The 20,000-nt window shown below is 38.7% G+C and overlaps 2 protein-coding genes across 15 annotated transcripts in view; both read right to left on the bottom strand.

The window, feature by feature from the left end:
* flnba (filamin B a) overlaps positions 1 to 6,831 on the bottom strand; it is an 81,893-nt gene extending 75,062 nt beyond the window's left edge. For 2 of the 4 annotated variants that reach the window (XM_088069944.1, XM_088069948.1), the window contains exon 1: positions 6,398 to 6,831. In XM_088069944.1, the coding sequence (XP_087926070.1) occupies positions 6,398 to 6,698 (301 nt within the window). In that variant the 5' untranslated portion in view covers positions 6,699 to 6,831. The remainder of the gene's footprint in view (positions 1 to 6,397) is intronic. The other 2 variants (XM_088069951.1, XM_088069953.1) reach the window with 1 other exon arrangement.
* A 3,782-nt stretch (positions 6,832 to 10,613) lies between these two features.
* slmapa (sarcolemma associated protein a) overlaps positions 10,614 to 20,000 on the bottom strand; it is an 81,144-nt gene continuing 71,757 nt past the window's right edge. For 10 of the 11 annotated variants that reach the window (XM_088070009.1, XM_088069957.1, XM_088069965.1 and 7 more), the window contains one exon: positions 10,614 to 14,196. In XM_088070009.1, coding sequence (XP_087926135.1) covers positions 14,101 to 14,196 — 96 coding nt within the window. In that variant the 3' untranslated portion in view covers positions 10,614 to 14,100. Of the gene's footprint in view, positions 14,197 to 18,550; positions 18,639 to 20,000 lie in introns of all 11 variants that reach the window. The other variant, XM_088069974.1, reaches the window with a different exon arrangement.

Below are 20,000 nucleotides of genomic sequence, written 5' to 3'. Positions count from 1 at the left end.
ATTACATCAAAACCTCAAAATGTGTTCAAGAGTTATCACTTCAGCATTTATTTAGATATTTGGGTTTCATACAAAGCAAGAAGTAAATACACATAATACTATTTTTAAAACCAACGACGAGAGGGCGAAGTTAGCGTTAAAAAAACGGTCAGGCTTCGTGGATGACGACTTGCAGATTGTGGTCACGAAAATCTCCCAGCAGACAGTGACAGCTGCAGAGCGTCGAGGAACAGCAGGAGAGAGGCCGGGAATCTAAAAAACTGCTCAATTAATTAAAAAACATTATGAAATGTGCTGAAGATATTCCTCAGCCTGCCTCAGTGTGCTACGGACAAAAGCCAGGGGCCTCCCAGAGGGGCCCCGCTCCACAGCTAACCATTAACACACACACACACACACACACACACACACACACACACACACACACACACACACACACACACACACACACACACACACACACACACACACTGAGTTTCATCACTTTGTCTGACTACAGCAAACATCTCCTTCCCACGCTCCCCCTCTCTCCTCCGTCATGGAGGTGAGGCATCTGACACACTAGCGTTACCCTGACGTTACCCTAACGTTACCTATGTAACCGTGCAGCTGCACAGATTCCTGCTGTGGTCATGTGGACATTTACTTATTTCCAAAAGTGTCTCAGTAAAGTGTGCACAGTCATCACTGCACTGTGAAAGTGTGTATTTCAAAATACTCCCACTGATTAACCCCGACAGAGTGGAGTCATCCTGCAGGGCTGCGGCGCAAAACATATATCCACTGATTTACAGACATAGCGTCCAACATGAATGTACATGAGGAAAAAGTATTTTGGGGCCATTGGGCGTCACGTGATTACAGCCCGATACTGGATCTTTAATAGGGGTCGACCAATATTATTATTTTGGGGTTTTTTTTACAGCCAATACCAATTATTAATGAGGCCAATAACCAATATTTGGAACCCATATGCATTTACAATACAAATGTAAAATTTGGAATATAACAACACAAAACTTTGTTTAAATGCCTTTAGCAAATGTTTCATCAAAGCTGAAACTTTCAACATCAAATACAGCAAGTTCCCAGCAACTTTTTTTATAAAGCCAAATGAAAATTTAAGTAAAAAGCAAAACTGGCTCACTGACAAAGTGAAAGTTCCTCCCATGCTGACACGAAATAACAAGAACATTTTTACATTGATTGATTTTATCAGCGATTGTTGAAATGAAACGCTGATACAGATGATCAGCAAAATGCCAAATATCGGCTCCGATAATCAGCCGGGCTGATAATCTGTCGACCCCGAATTTTAATAACGAGCTTTTGGTTGTTTTTTTTTTGCTTTTTGCTTTTTTTGAGAAGAAGAGATTTCTGCGGATAATTCAGCTCCTAAATTCGATTAATTATTTTAGCTTTCAAAAATATCAACTACAATAGAAATGCAGTACATTCATACAATAAAAATATAAAATAAAGTCTTTTTAACGCTTTTTTAAAACATTTTCATTAAAAATGACATCAGAGTTTTCTGATCTGTCTGACTGGCTGGTTCATCTCAGAAAGCTGAAACAAGAGTGCTGCCTCAGTGTGTGTGTGTGTGTGTGTGTGTGTGTGTGTGTGTGTGTGTGTGTGTGTGTGTGTGTGTGTCCCACCCACCCAGTCATTTCCTTTCTACTGTGGAAAATCAAACCTCCACAGTTTTACATCACTGAACACACTCAGCTCGACCTCGGCTCACTCCCATCACCAAACAGCGGCCGGCCTCTGTGTCTCAGGAAGGTTTCACACTCGTTTTTTTTTTTTTTTTTTCACTTAAACCACATTTTAGGATCTGAAGTATAAAAACATGTCGAATGTGAAAAAGTGGTGGATTTCGTGTGAACTCCGGTGCGTCCCGACAGCTCATGAGCTCAGCTCAGCTGTGAAAACAGACTAATGTAGACTTCCAGAGGACACTTGGTGTCAGTTTTTGTTTTAGTCTAACTTTGAATTTAATTATTCTGAACACGAGAAAGTGTCAAAGTGCACCCAGATCCCATGAAGAGACCAGAACCAGCAACCTGCTGGAAACGCTGTGCTCCTGCAGCGTTCAGCAGCATCCATCAGCAGCAAAGAGACGCCTGAAAAACACCACGAGACTGCGCTCCTCGGAAATATCACAGATCCTGTTTTCATAAGTTACAAGCACCTGAACGACCCTCCAAAAATCGAAATCACGGGTGGGAAATTGGGAAAATTCAGAGTTGTGACGTTTGCGTGACGTTTGAGGGCAGCAGAAATGTTGGAAATCATGCAAACGGTGTCAACAACTGACGGTAAAAAGTTCAATCTTTGGTCATTTTGTTCCTCGTAGTTCTCGTTTTCTATTCATTATCTGCAGCGAGCAAACGTTTAACTCTAAAGCATGGAAGTCTGCTAACACTGAAAACGACATTATTTTATGACGACAGCTGCTGATTTGACATCATAAATGCATAAAAGTCAATGTTTGGTCAATGGTTAGAAACTTTTTCATTTTTTTATTATTTTATGTGTAAAACATCCATTTTTAATCACGTGTGAAGTGTAATCTGGTATTAAAGTTAACTGCAGTCCATGTAGAGCGATGTAGATTAAATATCTAAATATATTAAAAATGGAAACAGCGACAGCATTAAAATGCAACCCATCTTTTTTGTAGCTGCCATGTTGTTCCCACTTTACGACCTCAAAGCACATGAACACAACAAAGCCGGAAAAACGACTTCCCAACTCTGAAATCCGACCTTCCGCATCACGAGTGCAGCATTAGAAACTTATATTATGAACACCACAGAAGAAGAGTCACACTTAAGTTTGCAAAGACCTTCAAGCAACATGTTTTTCTGCTTCAGCCGTGAACGAACGAACCGTGAGATTTTCATTTTCAGAAAAGTAGAAAGCGAAGGTTAAAACATAACTAATATTCATGCATTCTGACCGCAGACTGAACATCCTTTTGTGGGACTTTCTCACACCGCGTGAGACGCAACTAAACGCTTGTAATCACACTGAGTGTGTGCAGACCAATTTAAAAAAGTCCTAACAAGCTTCCTGTGTGACAAGCAGCCAAAGAGATCGATGCACCTCCAATTAAACCCAAAAAACTGCTTTGCAAACAAACAGCAGTGTTTACTTTTCAGAGCGATTCCAAAAGCAAAGACAGTTAATCGATTTTATCAGAGCGCTGCCACACGCAGGGCTCCTGCAGGCTACGGCCGGGTAGACTTCGCACTTTTTAAGGCTATTTTAACGCCACTTTGAATTGTGTTTAATTTTCTAATAACCAACATTATTTTATTATTTGTTATTTTGCATGACAAACATGAATTTTGGATAGGAAAAGCTAGATGATCTATGTTAAATGTTGAAAAAAAATATTTTTTAGAGTGGAACAAATGAAAGACAATGAACATATCATATTATCATAAAAGTGTATTTAGTTTACTGATAAAAGTGGGAAATATTTGGCATTTTTGGACAATTTTGTGTTTCTCAATCTGCATGTGAGACTCCACTATTTGAATTTCCATCATGACTGGTTTAAAAAAGGATAATATTAAGTTATTCTACAAAAAAAAAAATAGATGTTGCAGATCATTTTGAGGTATTACACTGCAAAAAAAATCAGAAACTCTTATTTCCCATGTCTGAGCAATTTTAGACTTTTTTGTCCATTAAGTCAAATTAAGGCTTTTTTTTTTTTTTTTAGATTAATGAATTCAGGGCCTTTTATGACTTTTTAAGGCTGGGCGGGAACCCTGGTCACACCACTCAACCTTAAAAATAGAGTTTATTCTGTCCTCTACGCACCAAAACAGGCCAAGAACAACTGAATGATAAATAGACGCAAAATTTTTCCAAACTGCACAAGAGTGACTGTCAGGATCACAGCCGACCACGAACTTCAGAGTGTTTCTGTGTAAAACTAAAAGTCTCACAGCTGTGTGACAGAAGAGCAAAGTCTGCAACCTTCAGCATCACCAGCAAAAACGACAAAATATCACGACCGGAGAGAAAAACCTGGACGTTTTCTGCACCCACATCATCATTATGGAGGAACAAGTATTTGAAACCTCTGAAACCTGGAACATCACTTTTCTTGTGCTGCGTTCAAACACCTTTCGTAAGTTTTTAAACCTTTGAACCATGCAAACATTGGTTTGATTTCTTTTAAAAACGTGGAGAAAAAAGCAATGAGCAACTTGGTTGGAAATATTCCACAAATTGCAAGAAATTAGTAGATTTAGGTCACTGTTTGAATTGATCTGATTTTTTTTTGAACATCACAAATGGTCCATATCATTCTGAAAGACCAGCTTTTTTTATTAAAACCAACATGGCTCACTTTAAAATTTTCTAAAACGAAACTCCACATCTGTCCTGACATAATTTTGACATCAGATAAATTTGCAACCAATACACACGAAAAAGCTACAAAAAAATGTCTCGGAAAGAAAGAAAAAAACGGGAAAAACTACATTTATAGTGATCATAAATATGTTTTTAAAAGTATTTTTAAGCACTTTTCCCAACTAAAAAATAGGCAATTTTCTTGTATTTTTTATTCATTTGCTGCTAATTTTGGGGTCATTTTTATTCTTTGAATGCCTTTTTCATGTATTTGCAAAAAAAAACATGAGTTTTTCAGATTTCACAGATTTCCATCTGAAAGCTCAACAAAAAGAATCTTAAAGAACAAAACTGAAATAGGAATCACTTTACTTTTTTTCTAAAAATAATGCCAAAACAGTATAGTGAAAGTATTAAGGACAAACAGCAACAGATCAGCTGTTCATTGAAAAAAACAGTAAAAAAAAAAACCAGCAATGATTATTTGGATGCCACCACAAATATTAAGCAAAAAACGCTGCTGTGTGATTATATGTCAGCGTTGAGCAGCGTGAAGCCTCACAGCAATAATTAAAATCAGATGTGGACTAATTATGTTTGGGACACAACAACAAGCAGCTTGTTAAAGACAGATATGAAGTAACTGAGCAGCAGGTGGAGGCTGATCACCTTCACACTCATTAACAGCACTTGGCTCTGCTTTGTGAACTTTTGGGGTGAAACACTTTGATCAGAGGGATTCACCTCTCCACGTGAGGCCAGGCTCGTTACCACAGGTGTGTCCTCTCTGCAGGAGCCTGCTCATTAAAACACACTCTGCTGTTGTCATGTGGAGACTAAACTCCCAACATGTCAAACTCCATAAAGAAATCTGTCAGTTTAAAGCTGCTGATGAGTACATGATACATTTTAACAGTAATTACCAGCGGACCGATGCTGTAGTCTCCTATAATTGCTCTTACTTTAATGACACTGAAAATATGAGCGATGTTTTGGTCCCAATTCCCACGGTCGTTTTTATGTGAGGCAGCAGTAGCATGATTTTTGGGGGGAAATTTGCCATTTTCAAGAAAACATTGGTGTTAATGTGGATTATGTGCATGCCGATTTTAAGACGACTTCCTTCCAATACTATAAATATTCAAACACCATACATTGCAATATTTAAATTTTGCGGAGAGGCAAGCAAACTTTAAATGTGGGAATCTTGAACACAGTTTGGCGAGAGCTGCAAGTGCGGGAATTAAAAGGACGAAAACTGACGAAAATGTGACTAATTCTCATTAATGTGTGTAATTTAAGTAATATTTCTTCTACCACCTAAAGACATTTCATAAGACTGATGTTGGTAACCATTATTACGATAACAAATCTCGTAAACCAGGGGAACTTCTACACAAACAAAAGCTTGAACTTTGGTCTCCAGCAAAAGTGCATAGCCAACATTATGAAACAAGCGAGGGATTTAAAAAGAAAGTCCTGAATCACTTTTTACTTTGACATAACATTGCACACACAACGGCGCTTAATTCAACTGAAAATCGACTTTTTAAAAGTGGTATGATCGCCCTCTTAGTCCCCAGCACCGTGTGCTAAATGCAGCCAGGTGGGCGACAGCAACGGCGTGAACAACTTGCAAAAAAGCAAGTTTTTTGTTAGATATACTCGTTGCTTTGTGTATTAAACGTAAGCCGAATTTAAGTGTTGGTCCAGATGATTCTTGATACACAATTTTCAATGATTTATTGCAAAGCTGATTATGTGGGGAAGCAGTTAGACTTTAAAATACCACATTTGTTAAGGCGGTCTGGACTCACCTGGACAAAAGCGGTGTTTTGGGGGTATAAACTGGGAAAACTTGGGGGGTAAACTTAACCGTGTTGAGTAATATTAGTAACGGTGGCTTTCCTGACATGTGTAGACTCTCCACTATCATGCAAACTACTTTTGGGGGCCACCAGGAGTTTGTTTTGGAGCCTGAGAGAAGCGTCCAGACGAATGAATGGACGCGGTCACTCACCGATGGAGACCAGCTTGATTTTCTCCTTCTCCAGGAACTCCAGAGCCACCGTCAGGTTCTCTATCTTCATCTGCTTGAAGTTGGGCCTCGTGTTGTACCTGCTGTACATCTTCTTGTGGCTGAGGACCTCCAGCAGCGCGATGAGCCTCAGGCCGTCGCTCAGGTCCAGCTGCAAGTCTGCGATCCGCTTGTTGACGCACTTCAGGTGCTCGTTGATCCAGCGGGTGAAGGTGTTCTGCTGGATCTTCTTCCACGTAGCGTCCTCGGCCAGGTCCCTCTCTGTGGTCGTTGTCTTTATCATCTTTACTCAATTTTTTGGGAAAAAAAGCTTCTCGTTGGGATTTGGTTGAATGTGACAGAGAGTTTCCCGCGGTGGTGTTTCCTCGGAGCAGCCTGAAGTTGGTTTGGAGTTTTTTCAAAAACCTCACTGAGACTGAGTGGCTGCTGCTGCGTTCAGGTGCTGCTCTGAAAGCTCGGATTTTTTTTCCCTCTTTGAGGTTTTACAGGATCCTAAACGTTGCATCACTGCCTCCTTCTGGATTTAATAAACCTCAATGTATTTTTAAAGTCCTGTAATTTGTCCAGCTGCACTCATGAATTAGTGGGATGCATTAGAGTGTATTTTCTCAAGTACTGCACTTAAAGGGACAGTTTACCCCCAAAATCAAAAATACACGTTTTTTCCTCTAACCTGTAGTGCTTTTTATCAGTACCACTACTACTACTAATTATAATAATAAACTTTATTTCTATAGTACTTTTCTAACCCAGAGTTACAAAGTGCTTTACAATACAACGCTGTACAATGTAAGAAAACAAGGTAAAACATCATTTGCAGAAAATGCAATAAAAATATAATATATATACATACCCACATATATATCTACCCATCCAACATGTATAAATATATACACACACACACACACACACACACATATATATACACTTGTCCTGTAATATCTTCATTAGATTCATTTTTTTCTTAATATTGTGGGAGTCTTTATTTGCTTGTATAATTTATTTTGAGGTGAGATTCTCTTATAAGCCTCAGGGGTTTTTCTGTATCTCACCTACACAATCTGCTTTCTGTTTTGTTTTTTACTGTGCAAATATATAAATAAATGAAATGAAAAATAAGTAGCTTCTGCTGCAAAGTCAGCAGCTTTTCTCTCAGGCTGGATTTTTTTATCTACTTGTATAATCTATCACTTTGTTTTTTTTTCTTAAGATTAACATTTAGGGGCTTTTATGCCTTTAATTGATGGAAAAGCTTAATTGTGAAAGGAGGAGTGTGAGAGGGAATGACATGCAGCAAAGGGCTAAAGCTGGAATCGAACCTGTGGCAGCTGCAGCAGGACACAGCCTCTGTATATGGAGCGCCAGCCACCGGGTGTCCCAAGTCTGTTGTTTTTATATTCAATCAGAAATCAATCAGTTATCAATAAACCTTATATTTGTATCTGTTTATCATGTTCACACTTTCAGATTGCAACAGCAAAAAGAACGAGCGTGTGAGCTTTTAAATCTGCTGTTCAGACAAGAACAACCCCCCCATACACACACACACACACACACACACACACACACACACACACACACCTTCAGTGTTTCGGGGTAAACAGAGGATGATAAATAACTCACATTTCTGTGATACACAACACACTGCAGGAAGAATGAGACACACACGTGTTCAGACACCAGTGTCTTCTTGTCTTCTCCTGTTTCCTAAACTGGTTTTTTAAACTGGTGAATCACACTTTGATGTCTGCTGATGTGTCCGCGTCACCTTCAGCCGTCTGTGTCACTTCCTCTCTGCTGCGAACAGACTGTAAAGATTATCACACCATCACTTCAAAGATATCGGTTACATTATGTAGTTTTGATTTAAACGTGTAATGTCAAACTCTCAAGAATGTTAACCCTTAAAAAACTGGATCAGCATCACTTTTCTTGTGCTGTTTTCAAAAACCGTTCACAAGTATTTAACCCTTTATCCCTGAGCATATTGGTTTGATTTCTTTTAAAAACATCGGAAAAAAGTCAATAAGCAGATTGGGAAGGAATGTCCCGCAATTTGCAAGAAATTAGTAATTTGGAAAATTATTTTTGCCTCTACAGGATATTTATAATTAACATAATGGCTTATTTAAAATTGTTTTAGTTAATTATTATAATTTTTAAGCACCTTTAAGGTCACTTTCAGGTCACTTTCTTCTTTTTTGTTTATTTTACTTTGCTGATGTTTTGGTGTGTGCGCTAATTTTTGGGTAATTATTCTGTGAGTTTTATCAATTTCTTGCAAATTTTCGGGTCATTTCTTGCTTATTGCCATGTTTTTCAAACAAATCAAGCCAACTGCCCAGGTTTTAAAGGGTGAACAAAAAAATTGAAATGAAATTATGTTGATTTTTTCAGCATCAAACAGAATAAAAAACCCTCCTGCAGATTTTAATTATTTTTTCTGTGCAGTTTTGTGATTGGAGGCAGAGTGAGAGATGTGTGTGCAGACTCGATTCCTTCTGCATGTCCAAACCGTCTCATCTCATAAAGATGACATCATGCTCCTGCTGGGTGATTGATGCATGTTTGTCGTGTGAACACTCATTCACATATAATGTTAGAGTACACACACACACACACACACACACACAGGTCCAGTCCTGTTTAATGACGCAGTTGTTGGTTCGTGTCTGTATGACATCACACACGTCTTTTAGTCATTGTTGGAAAGAACATTTGCTCAAGTCCTTTACTTAAGTATAATTTTGAGGTTTCTGTATTTTACTTATTACTGAGTCTGTATCTTCATACATCTCAGAGGCAAATATTTTACTTTTTACTGCCGCTGGGCAATAAAATCGTCGGGGAAACTCTGGTGTCATTTCAATGATTGAGATTCAAAGAAGTAAAACTATTCAATATTTCAGAAGATCAGAGAAAAGCCCAGAAAATAAATTTGCATTTTTGTATCAACACTTTGCTTTTTTTAATCATCTCCATAAACTGTAGGCTACAAACAATGGATGTAGCTTTTTTTTTGCTGTTTGATATGACAGGTATAGTGTGAATGTGGTGAACATCCAAAAGTGAGAGAAAACAGGTGCTGGACCAAGCAAAATAGATGTGAAAGAACACTTTTTTTCCCTTTTAGTTATTTTTTCTCATATTTTTATGTGCATATGTATATGTGTGTAAGCATATATACATATATGTATGTGTATGTGTATATATATATATTTTTTAATATATTTTTTCTCAGTATCTTTTAGTTATTCTTAATTATTTACTCACTTATTTCTTTTTTCTCTCAGAATTATTATGTATTTTTGTATTTACTAATTTATTTCCCTTTTCTTTTTTAGTATTTTAGTTTAATCTTTGTTTGATTAGTGTTTGAGCCTTTAAATGTTTTTGTCTTGTCTTATGACACTTTTGTTGTATTGTAGAAGTTGGAAACTTCTTGGTATCACATGACCTGTCAGGTGACACATTCATGGGACTTCTGGGGCGTGTCTCTGTACTTTGTCCTGTCTGAGGACGGTTTGATGTCCTCCTGAGGCTGGCTCCAAAACAGAGTAAATCCATGTTAAAATGCCCAAATTTACAGCAGAAATAAACATGTTTACAGTCTGGTACAACATTCAAGTGTATGTGGGTGAATTTTAATTTAACTCACCTGTTTGCATTTTATTGAGGCTTAAAGTTACACACAGTTAAAGTTGTGGCCACTTTGAGTGACAGGTTGCTTGCCCATAATAAGTTTCACCGTTAGATCCACCCTCTCGCCGAAATATAGTTACTTCCGGCTCCACAAAACCAAGACGGTGATCGGCCAAAATACCAAACTCGATCTATCAAAACAGGAGTCTATAAATGAATGTGTGACGTCATGGAAGCGTTATTTTTATTTATTTACCTTTATTTGTTTTATGAACATTTTAAAAATAAAATGTAAATGCACCCCATTGTAGCCAAAAGGCTAACTTCCATCGGCAGTCCCCCTCCCAGAGGGGACACAGCAAAGTGACCCGGTAATAACGTCCTGTCTTTGTTTTGAGGCTTTGAATTCGGCATTTTGGCCGTCGCCATTTTTTTTAAAGCCTTTGAAAAGTGAAGTTATCTGAAAATAAACAGGATAATTTTTGGCTTGATAGTTAATCTGCAATGGTGAAACCAGTTATTTGGTTTATGAATGAATGAATTCAACAGAAGCAGGTTTGGTGGGTCAGCTTGCTACAACTTTAATCCAAACATCGCTCTGCATATTCATTACATCATCATCATCATATCCTCTACACACAGCTCCCTCTCATATCTCTAAACAATTTTAACAAAATAAGTCTAGTAGCACATCATTCAATAACATTTTATTTTACAATTCTCTCTCTGTACTGTAGTGTTTTTCTCTTTAAACATCAGGAATATTTGTTCGTTGTCTTTTATTTAGATTTTTTTTTTTAAACACGAAGACGAGACAGAGTACACGAACGATGACAAAGAGATCAGAGTGTGAACTGACACACACTCCCCCCGTTTACCAACACACACACAGACACACACACAAACACACACATCTCGAAATAATTTAATGTCTGTTAAAAACATTTCAGCAGAGGACTCAAGCGTTTAAGATCGGAGAGAAGCTGATTTTTTTTCTCGTTTTAAAGAATCGTGGTGAAGCCACGATAATAATTTGACGATAATCTCAAATCAAGGTCCACTTACTGGCTGTTTTCTGAGCTTTTAACCCCAAACTCACAGGCTTCATCAGCAGCAGCAGCTCCGTTGTGAAGGCCACGAGCAGCGTCTGAAAGCTCCGGAAAAAGCCACTAAGACATCGTGGATCACCAACGCTCAGCTTCTCTCCGCACTCCGAACACAGACCGACCTCTGACAGTCACATAATGATGTGTGTGTTTGTGTGTGTTCAAAAGAGAAAGTGTGTTGCTGTGTGCTTGTTCGTCGGCACACGTACACAAACTGTGGTGTTAGTTAGTTACATCAGAGGCACTTTGACCCCCTTTAATGTGCCCCCCAATAAATGAAAATAACAGAAAATAAATCAGATTTTTTATTTTAATAATTTGGCTTCAAGTTTTAACCCCCGTCCCCAAAACTCCCCCGAAAAAACAAAACAAACAGAGAAAAACGGCATGTTAGACATCCAACATGGCCGACTAAAACCGGAGCAGAGCAGGACTCCGTTAAAAAACACCTCGACGTGAACACTTTCCAGCAGAGCGACAGATCACATCAGGTCGACAGGAAACGAAATTCAGGTGAACTGACGCACTCTTGGTTTCCTTCGAACAGCGCAGACGTACTTTTACTACGAAGGACACTTTACTGAAGTGGATTTACTTTTTGTTTTACTGACATCTGGAGCAGTGAGATAATTAAAACAATAAGAGGACGCCGAAAAAAATGAGCAGCGGACCCGTAAAGAGTGATGATTTGACTCAATGCACATTTCGGAATTTTGACCACGAAGGTCGACTGAAATATTTAACGTATTAAAAAAGACAGACAGCCGCTCAAAGTTGAGTTTACAATGAACGCGAAGTGAGCGTTTCCCATGATGCAATCACGTCGACCTGCACATTCTCATCCCAACTCGTCAAATATCGCTGACGCAAATGTCGTTCCAGAATGGCGCATCAATTTATGCCAGTTACGTGCATTGTTTCTTTTCAAAGCTGACTTCCGTTTTCACAGGAAATTTGCAGCTTCTACGAAGACAAAAATCTTCTTCAAAATAAACTTAGGCTGGTAAAACATCCTGTATTTATGTTTATTTCTTTGTGCAACAAACGCACATGGTTAGGCAACAAAAGCAGGAGAAAAACACCCCGTTATGGTTTGGCTCAACATTCGGACAGGAAGTGAACAGCAGGCTCCAGGGTGAAAGTCCAGGGTTTGTTAGAAACATTCTCCTCTCCTCCTGTCGAGCCTATGGGGGGTTTTCAGCACCTTACATTACGTTTTTAACGCCTGAGTTTCAAACTGACGCCACCCGGCAGTGTATCACGTCCATGAAACGTCGGTGTCTGAGGCTGAAACCAACGACCGCGCGGCTGCATTTGAAGAGTTGGTAATGAGAATGGGCGACACGGAAGATGCAAAATTCATGCTTTTTTGCTGAAATGTTTCGACTCCTGTTTCCCAAAAGCTGATCAGTGTTGTGATCTAGTTCAGATTCTTCTGATGTCAACAAGAATCAGAAACGGAGAACAGACTTATTGTCGCCGTGACAACCTACAGCTCTCCATATTAACGTCAGCACTGCACAGAGACGGAGGAAAAAAGGAACGGGCTCGCAGAAAAGCGAGCGAGGTCGTAGGACTCCGTAAGTTCTGGAAATATGTTTTTGTGACTCGTGTAAGCTGTTTTGTTGAGTTGCTTCTTAGCAAAACGCTGTGAGTAATTTAAGTTGGTCTTTTATTGTGGAAGGTAAACCACAGAAGGATGCTCTGCCGCCGTGCGTACTCAAAGCCTCCGTGTTCATTCATCACATCACTTGATTATTAGCTGTTTTTTACTGCAGTTAGCCGTTAGTTGCCTTCCCCAGTTTGTTAGCACAACCGTTAGCACAGCTGTTAAGGGCTAACGTGACAGTTGCTAAATACTCCAAAAACAACCCAGCGGCCGTATTTGTGCGAGTAACAAAACATGAAAATTTGCTTCACGTTCTGTGTGAACACACAACACAACAAAAGAGCCCACGCTCAACATAATTTAAAAAAACATTAGAGCTTTAACTATTTACTGACCTTTAGCGGCACATATAACCAAACAAATTAGCATTTAATGAAACTACAATCTGCTCAACTCAGTGGTAATTTATTTATTTATTTATTTTTTAATCAATTTTTGCTCTGAAATGATGTTTTTGGACTTAAAAATGGCCAAATTTAAAGATTTAGGGTGCACTGGCACCAAATACCTGAAGCTAAAATCATAGTAATCATACACACGTGTGTTACTCTAAAAAAAGCAACACAGATGAGTCATACTGAAGACGTTAGAGACATTTTTAGGAAGCAGGTGAAAGGACTGAACTGGTTTAAAGAATTTAAAGTTAACTCTGAAAATGAAAATGGTTCAAGGGACTTTTTAAGGTAAAGATTATGAAAATGAGTCATTCCTGTCAGAGAAGTATTCCCAGTCCTGAACGCTGCAGCCCAGTGCGCCCAGTTCAAACCAGTTCTGACGGAGCTTACACCTGCAAACAGACTCCACTAGCCAATGAAATCTATCAAAAGGTGTTCAGATCCTTTAGTAAATGCAGACCTGCAGAATGTGGATCATGCTGACTGCTGGAAAAGTGTTGCGTTCGCCTCCATCACGCTCGCTAGCGGAGGGACGGGTGTGAACGTCACCTGTGGCAGGTGTTTTTTTTTGGAAGCTCGGCCTGCTGGAGAACGCTTCGTTAACCCAGAAATCAGCAGAGAGACGAAAACCAAAATGAGCCCCCACCACAGCTGAGAGAGAGCCGAGAATAAAAACGACAACAGAACTCTTCGCCGCAGAAAAAACGACAAAAAAAACAAAATAAACCGAGAAGCTTCTGAATCCTCTGTAGAAACCACAACCTTTATATTCCCTCTACAATTATGTACAATTAGACTTTATACAAGTAAAGCAGTGATGCTCTCCTCACAGCGCTCTGTGTGTGTGTGTGTGTGTGTGTGTGTGTGTGAGTCCTAAGTGGAGCTGCTCTTGGAGAGGTTCGGGTAGAGGACGGCTGCCGTCACGGCGACCATCACTGCGATGACCGGCATCCAGGGGCTCCAGCCGCTCTGTCCGAGAGACAAAGAAGATCCAGTTAGCCTGAACCGTCGTGTCCGAACTTTCTGATACAAACTGGTGCAAAGACTCAAACCAGTAAGAAAGAACAAATACAGGAAGAGGAGAAAGAAGAAGAAGAAGAGCAGAGGGACACACAAGAAAAGAGAAAAAGATTAAAATAATAAAGAGTCGAGCCTCCGAAGCCCCCAAAACCACCAAAAGATGGATTTTTCTAAGATTTTTATTTAAGCACAGGTTATCTTAAAGTGTTTATATAGTTGTGGGATTTAAGACTCTGGGACTTTTTTTAACCCTTTGAAACCTGAAACAGTTTTCTTTATTTCTTTTTTTAAAAAATAGGAGGCAATGAGAGAATAAATGACCCTAAAATTAGCAAGAGATTAGTCAAAAGTACAAGAAAATTTCCTACAAATTTGTGGGAGAAAGCAACCCAAAAAAAACAACAACCAAAAGAGCAAGAAAAAGAAAGGGTATAAACAGGCAAACACAATGAAAAAAGCTCTTATAAATGTATACGAATTCTATAACATAAAAATAAAGATGTAACTGAGATAATCACAAGTATAGTTTTTCCCCTAGCTTTTTCAAAAGTATTTTTTAAATCCACCTTTTTTTTTCCAATTTGTGGAATATTTCTTCCCGAGTTGCTCATAAGCTTTCTTCACGTTTTTTTTTTAAAGAAATCTCTCCAATTTGCTCAGGGTGCAAACAACAAAATAAAAGAAACAAAAATGAACTGGCATCAGTTACTGAGGCTTTGGTAAAATTTGCCTGAATGTTTATTGTAATATGAAACATTTTTTTTCTGTGACTTTAACACAAGAAGCATTAAGTTTTTGTTTAAGTTAGCAATTATTTGGAGGATAAGGATTTTAAAATGTTAAGTCAGAAAATACTTATTAAATCCTACTCCCCATGTAATTTTTTGACTTTTTAAGATAAACTTAAGACATTTTAATACCAATTATTTTGAATGAATTAATGAATTCAGTGCCTTTCAAGACTTTTTTAGTGTAAGAATTTAAGGGTTAACTGAATAAAAAGATTAAATTAACAAAAAAATTAAACAAATTAAACAAAAAAATTACACATGCAAATAAAATATGAAGGGGAAAATAAATGAAATGTATCACAGCACTTAAAAAGCTTATACAATAAAATGTGTATAAAACACAGATTACTGACTTATCTGAGTTACATATTTTAAGTTTTATGTTTTATTTAAAGTGATTTTCAGACAGATGTTCCTCATTTCTACTAGTACTCGGACGTTTGTTGCTCTTGCATAGAAATTGCTGAATTTTGCTCCACCTGAAAGAAGTAAAAGAGTCGTGACCGCTGAACTTGTTTCCCTGGAGGTTTACGAAAAATTTGCGCAAAATTTTGTGACACAGTTTTATACTGTTTAATCTCTTTTTTTAAATCTGTAACATAACTAAGCGAATTATAAATACAGTTTATTGGACATTTTTCTCTCATTTTTTGATCATATCTAATAATAATAATATATATATATAATATATATATATATGTATCAAATTCTTTGTATATGTAAATGTACTTGGCAAATAAAACGGATTCTGATTCTGTAATAAGTACAAGTTCCAGTGTAGCTTATGTGACTCTTTTTTTTTTTTAATTATTTTTTGGGCTTTTATTGTCTTTAATGGACAGGACAGTTTAAGTGTTAAAGTGGGAGAGAGAGCGAGAGGGGGCGACATGCAGCAAAGGAAAATAATCCTGTTTCCCAAATTTGTGCATAAAAGATAATGACTTGAATACTGAATATTTAAAAAAATCATCTTTCTGGGTTTTAGGAGGAGTAGAGGAAAGAGGAAATAAAAAAAGAAGATAAAATAAAATAAATACACAGGAGGAAGCAGCAAAGTAAACGAGGCCGAGGAGGTTACCTGAGTAGAAAAACAGAAAAGTTACGAACCAGTTTTCCCTCACAGCAAACGACTGGAAACACTGGTCAGACATTCCCAAATAAACAAACAAGCAGCACGACAACAACACGGGACAGACACGATGGACTCGATGATGGATGTTTTAAAAATGAAGAAACCGCAGTGAGTCCAAAGAAAGACTTGAAGGCAAAAAAAAAGATGGATGAGTCAGTGTAAACAACACAAACCTGTAAGCAGGTAAAGACTGAATAAAATGTAAAAACAACTGCAGCAGACTGGATGCAAGAAATGGAAGAAAATTAATAAGAAAAATAACCACAAACTCTGAGGTGGAGGAAATTATGTATAAAAGAATAAAAAAAGAAGCACCAACACCCTGAAAGTGAGAGGGAGCTGTGAGGATGAATGAATGACGGAGGTGAGTAACGTGTTAGTAACGGACTTTCATACAGAGGTGGTCAGATGTGAAAGTGAAACCTCGACTCTTTAAAGGGAAACCTTTATCGTCACGTGACGAGTCAGACGGAAACCGAGTCCAGAATAAAGACTCACTTAGCTTCATGCTAACTGCTTGTTTACTGTAAGAGATTTTTGAAAGTAATGGGCTCGTCCTGAATCCCGTACAGAGACGATGGTGTTAATACTGCTCAGATCATCCCAGAATTTAGCTTTAATTCATATAAATTTGCGAGAGCTTGCAATTATATCTAATACTGCCTAAAACTGTAGCTGCCAAACGCTGCCAATTTTTTTGTGACCGACAAGCCGAACAACCACAGAGGAGGCGACGGAGCTGCTGGTTTAAATTAAAAAATATATAAAATTCAAATTAGAAGAATTTTTACAAACTCTCCGATCTTTCCACATGAATTTAGCAAATTTAGGACCACTGTAAACTATAAATTACACAACATGGAGCTCACACTAAATATACACACAGAAGTCCAAGGCTTTTATTTGTCTGGTAATAATACTAATCAACTTTATCCAAACGAGACAAAACATAGCCCTAACCTCCCACTGTTAAGTAAAGTTAAGTTAAAGTTAAGTAAAAAGTTAATCTGGTGATGCTCTAATATTCTTCTCATTGTCAACAAATCTGATGCGCAGACACAAGTCAAAAATTAATGTATCTACTGACAAGTGTCTTTATATCAAATCTGATGTTATTTTAGAAACTATTAAAAACCCATCAATGGGCGAGTTTCCATTACCCAAAATTTGCGCAAAACCTAAGTGACACCACACAAAATCCAAAATGCTCGACTGCATCAAAAATGACTGACAGTGAGATGAACTTGCGACAGTTGCATAAAGGGTGAACTGTTTTAAACATACATCCCTGGTTGCCGTTGTTATGACGTGATGTCTGTTCTGCACAACTTGACTGGTTGATGGTTTGGTTTTTTTTGCAACGCAATGCGAAAAAATTAGGTCGCTTTTGCAGCGTAATATTTATAAAACGTGTAAAAAGTACTGTTGGCAAAAATATATTGATGTGCAGATTAATTGAACAAAAACTAAAATAAAATAAAATAAACGCCTCCCATGTGTCATGGCCTGTAAACTGTGACGTCTTATCTTGACCATGAACGCACACTGTAGTTACACCAGCCTGCTGCCACAAATACTCACTAGAGCACCAAATGTGGATTAATCCGCCGCTGAAAATAGTCCCCAACTAATGCACCACTTCCTTCTGTTTGAGAAACATTTGATAAAAAGCACAGTGACCATCTGTATGGAGGTCAAAGTACAGAGAGATGGACGAACACATTTTGTGACAATCGGAAAAATATAGATTACGTTATAGACAGATTATAGTCTATAACGTCAAAAATTATCAGCACCGGAGAGTTTTGTCTTGTTGGCGCCTGCAGACTAATGTTTCCTAAAACTGTCAGCACACTCAGAGACAGAGGTATCCCTTTAAACGGAGGCTCTGTGGTCGCAGTGAGCCCGTCCCTTTAAAGAGTTCAGTGTTAGCTGCGGCAGAGCAGAAGCAGAAGACGTGTGACTGGCAGCCATGCAGTTAGAGCTCCTGCCTACAGCAGAGGACAAAGACAGTCCATCATGATGATGATGATGATGATGATGATGATGATGATGATGATGAGACTCAGTCGTAAAGGAAAGATTAGGAGGTGAGAAGAACGTCCTGCTGATCAGAATTCAGGGTTCAACACAAAAGCTGATATAAAACAGCAGTCTGTACCAACAGATATTAAACTTTAAAATTCAAACAGAGAAAAACTGCGTGGGGTCAAAACATCACTGTCTGACTCGAATAACTCCAGTGTACTGGTACTTTTCTCAACACAGGACCCTGAATTCATCTCAGAGCAGGACGACAGTTTCACCTCCGTCATCTTTCCCTCCACAGATGACGGACAGATGGAAAAGAGAGACAGACTGATGTCATGTCGGTGTGTACCTTTCTACCACAACTGGCCGAAACACCAGTACAGCAGAGCCAGGACAAGGCCAATGAATATGGCTTGGACAGGCTGCAGTATGGATGGCTAGAGGGGAGGGAGGGAGGAGGGGGGAGGAGGAGGAGGAGGAGAGGGATAAGAAGATATCAGCCGGCAAATCAACCAAAACCAACATGGAGGATGGAGCAGCTACAGCGAGGGGGGAGGAGGAGGGGGAGAGAGAGAGACAGAGAGAGAGAGGGAGGTAGTTCGTCGGGCGGCAGGTTTGTATCGAGTCGGCCGTTTCGACAGATTAAACAGCCACGTTCACCAAACACCACAGAAGAAGTGCAATCCGTCACCAGGCTCTTTTAAAACAGCAACACTTTCCTGCTGGATTTCAGCTCATTAACTTTCTGCACCAGGACGCCTCATCAGCGCTCAGAGACCGAAGTTTGTGTATCAGCTGCTGGCTGGAGGCCAGAGCAAATGTCTGAAATCTGATCTCTGATTTCAAAAAAAGGAGTGAATGCTAAACATTGTGTCTTAAACATGTTGTGCCTGGTGAAGATAAATAATGGACCTGAAGGATAATTCTGCTTTTTCAACCGGAATTTTATTTTCATAGTTTGGTCCATCACTTCAATAATTTACACGTCAGATGCCTTATCTCCATTTCATCATGCAACATGACGACTCAACTCTCGACTCGACTCTTTTTTTCTTTTTTAGCAGAAGTTGCAGATGGTACCTGGTCATTTTTTTGGGATCACCTCAGTCGAAGGGGGAAAGAAAACTGCTTGTTGTGTAACAGAGAGACAAAGAGGAAGAGAGAAGGTGTAAATCTGATTATTGCACAAGGTTTCTGTCAATTGTAACAACTTAGTTAAAATGCTGCTTTGTCACATTATAACCCAAAACCCGCAATATTTTCTAACAAGCTCACCCAAACCGCTTGACCCGCGGACTGTGGATCGACCCGCCCCTCAATACTGCTGGGGTTTAAAATTAAGGATTACCAAACTGCCCCGAGCAGGAAAAATCCCACGTTGGGATAATAAATCTAGCAACTCACTATCAGTGGACAAACGTTGAAAACGAATAAAACACGGTAGCTAAGGAGTGAACTTCTCTTTCTCACCATTTGCAAACTTTCATGTCGCATTAATGCAAGTTACCTACTCGGCCCTAAATTTGCAGGCCCACATGCATCAAGGCTGCGCTGCTGCTGTGGTGATGCCTGATGCTACTACACTACACTACATGATCGCATATTAACATTAACATACGTATAAACTACCAAACACTTTCATTTCTTATTGTTATAATAATTATTATTGTTGTGATAGCTGTTATTGTTATTGTTATTGTCGTTGCTGTGCTTTTCTCTCCCCTCTCTCTGTTTCTGGCGTCATCACACACTGTTAGAAATGATGGACAAACACTCTGAAAATAACACTCATACATTGA

This window comes from Plectropomus leopardus, chromosome 2 (genome assembly GCF_026936395.1).
Source record: "Plectropomus leopardus strain MGB_pleo_1.0 chromosome 2, ASM2693639v1, whole genome shotgun sequence".
Classification (NCBI taxonomy): Eukaryota; Metazoa; Chordata; class Actinopteri; order Perciformes; family Serranidae; genus Plectropomus; species Plectropomus leopardus.
Note: the sequence above shows the minus strand (reverse complement) of the source record. Positions and strands in the feature narration are given on the sequence as shown.